The following is a 2,617-nucleotide window of genomic DNA, read 5'->3' on the forward strand; positions in this document are numbered from 1 at the left end:
GTTCCTTATATACTTCTTATAGTACTTACTGCCATGTATCAAGAGAAAGAAATGAAATATAAAAAGGGTGACTAAAGATATTCAGTGTTCTGTGGCACAGCTACAGAAAAACAAACAAATAAAAAAAGACATTCAGAGAAGAATGGCTGGGACTCTACAGGAAAAGAGCACAGTGTAACTAAACAACATGTGTTCTGGACTGAGGCCCTGGCTCCAAAAGACAGGTGAGTTTCGTTCCTTCTAAGTTTCATTCATAAGCTAGTGAGATTAGAATAACTACCTCACAGAGTTTTGTTAAAATTAAGTAAGACAAACTGTAAATTAAAGAACTCTGTAAACTGTAAAGCACTCTCCAAAAAGTATTAGCTACTCCTACTACTGAGACAATTATTAAAAACATTAAGACTCCCATCAAGATAGCCTAGAAGTCAAAAGGGAATAAAATTTAAAACACCTATTAAAAAAGACTGATAACAGGAAGAATGCAGTGGCTCATGCCTGTAATCCCATAGCTTTGGGAGGCTGAGGCAGGAGTATCACTTGAAGCCAGGAGTTGGAAACCATCCTGGGCAGCATAGCGAAACTCCATCTCTACAAATTAAAAAAAATTTAGCCAGGCATAATGGCTTGTGCCTATAGTCCCAGGTACTTGGGAGGTTGACACAGGAGCATCCCTTGAGCCCAGGAGTTTGAGACTCCCATGATCGCACCACTATACTCCATCCTGGGAAACAGAGCAAGACTTTGTCTCAAAGAAATAAAATTGCCAGGCCCTAGCGGGGCTAAGGCAGGAGAATCCACTGAGCCTAAGAGTTAAAGGCTGCAGGGAGCTACAACGGCACTACTGCACTCCAGCCTGGGAGACAAAGTGGAACTCTGTCTCCAAAAACAAAAATGACTGATAACCATTAAAAGTAATATTTTAGGCCAGACATGGTGGCTCACACCTGTAATCCCACCACTTTGGGAGGTTGAGGCCAGCAGATCACAAGGTCAGGAGATTGAGACCATCCTGACCAACATGGTGAAACCCCATCTCTACTAAAAGTATAAAAAATAAGCTGGGCATGGTGGCACATGCCTGTAGTCCCAGCTACTCGGGAGGCCGAGGCAGGGGAATCACTTGAACTTGGGAATCACTTGAACTTGGGAAGCGGAGGTTGCAGTGAGCTGAGATCACACCACTGGACTCCAGCCTGGGCAACATAGCAAGACTCTGCGAAGAAGTAATATTTTTTATATTTTATCTAGTTAAAATTTACAAAACATCTTAAAAATGACCTCCAATTGAATACTTCCTTCATCCTTCATTAACTATTAGCACAAAAGAACTAGAAGCAAATTCAGGACCAATAAAAACTTACCATGCATGATATGTGGTATTTGAAAGTACAAATAAGAAACAACCTCATTTATGACTGCTAGTTCCTAACATAGGAAGAGGAAACCTGGGGACAGCAGGTTGGAGAATGTGAGACCCAAGAGAGCCAAACTTTTCCAACTATTGTCAAAGGAAACACACAAACTACAGGGAACACGATCTCACCCAGTAAAAGCCTTTTTTAAAATCGCATTTTAAAATGTTCCAGAATTGGCCAGTCGTGGTGGCTCACGCCTGTATTCCCAGCACTTTGGGAGGCTGAGGTGCGTGGATCAGGAGATCAGGAGTTCAAGACCAGCCTGGCCAAGATGGTGAAACCTCGTCTTAATGAAAACAAAAACAGTTCCAGAATGTCTCCACAATTCAAAAAATACTACCTGTGATGACTTTTTGTGAAAGGTATTATTTATCTCATGTGTAAAACGCTGTCAGGGGGCCAGGGAGCCTGGGGTGCCGCTGCCACCTCCTCAGGAAAAAAATTAAGGTAGTTACCAAAAAAATTATCAAAGTAGTTTCCCTGGCAAAGGCCTTTGCTTACTAAATCTAAAAAATAATGAAGAGCCTACTCTTGTAACACAATGAAGCAGAAATAAGCAAATTCCCCATTGAGAAAGGAGAGTTTTTTATCTTTAAAATAAAAATCCAAGTTCCTTACACCGTAAATTAAGTATAAGTTGATATATAATGTAACGAGGTTATTTTTTTACTTCTTACCTTAATTTCAAGACAGTAAGGCGCCATCTTCTGGCCCATTTTTTCTAAGAAAATACATAAAAACTTTAGGATTTCTTCTCTACATTCACGAAACTGTAATGAAAGAGATACACATTATAAATCTGGGTAAGAGGAGTCATTTCAGGAATATACAAGAAAATCAAAACAAAAACTGTCAACTTACTTCAATACTGTTGAGTGACTTCCGGACAAATACAAGCAAACCGAAATCTCTGGAAAAAACTAAAGATGTCTGTAATGCTGTTCAAAAAAACAAGTAAATAAATTAAGAGACTGCCAAGAGCATCATGTAAAACTACTCCTAAGGGGGTTGCACAGATTTTCAGGGCACAGCCTTAAAAATATAAAACACTAACCCAAGGTTGCTGTATTAAAACAAGGAAAGCAGCCGGGTGCGGTGGCTCAAGCCTGTAATCCCAGCACTTTGGGAGGCTGAGGCGGGTGGATCACGAGGTCAAGAGATCGAGACCATCCTGGTCAACATGGTGAAACCCCGTCTCT

At 40.6% G+C, this 2,617-nt stretch overlaps 1 protein-coding gene across 2 annotated transcripts in view; it reads right to left on the bottom strand.

Moving 5' to 3' along the window:
• Window positions 1–2,617, bottom strand: part of PRKDC (protein kinase, DNA-activated, catalytic subunit) — a 186,211-nt gene that overhangs the window by 180,165 nt on the left and 3,429 nt on the right. For both annotated transcript variants that reach the window (XM_017516405.2, XM_017516404.2), the window contains exons 2-3: window positions 2,280–2,356; window positions 2,096–2,188 (exon numbers count right to left, since the gene is read on the bottom strand). In XM_017516405.2, coding sequence (XP_017371894.1) covers window positions 2,096–2,188; window positions 2,280–2,356 — 170 coding nt within the window. The remainder of the gene's footprint in view (window positions 1–2,095; window positions 2,189–2,279; window positions 2,357–2,617) is intronic.

Source organism: Cebus imitator, unplaced genomic scaffold (assembly GCF_001604975.1).
Source record: "Cebus imitator isolate Cc_AM_T3 unplaced genomic scaffold, Cebus_imitator-1.0 Scaffold584, whole genome shotgun sequence".
Classification (NCBI taxonomy): Eukaryota; Metazoa; Chordata; class Mammalia; order Primates; family Cebidae; genus Cebus; species Cebus imitator.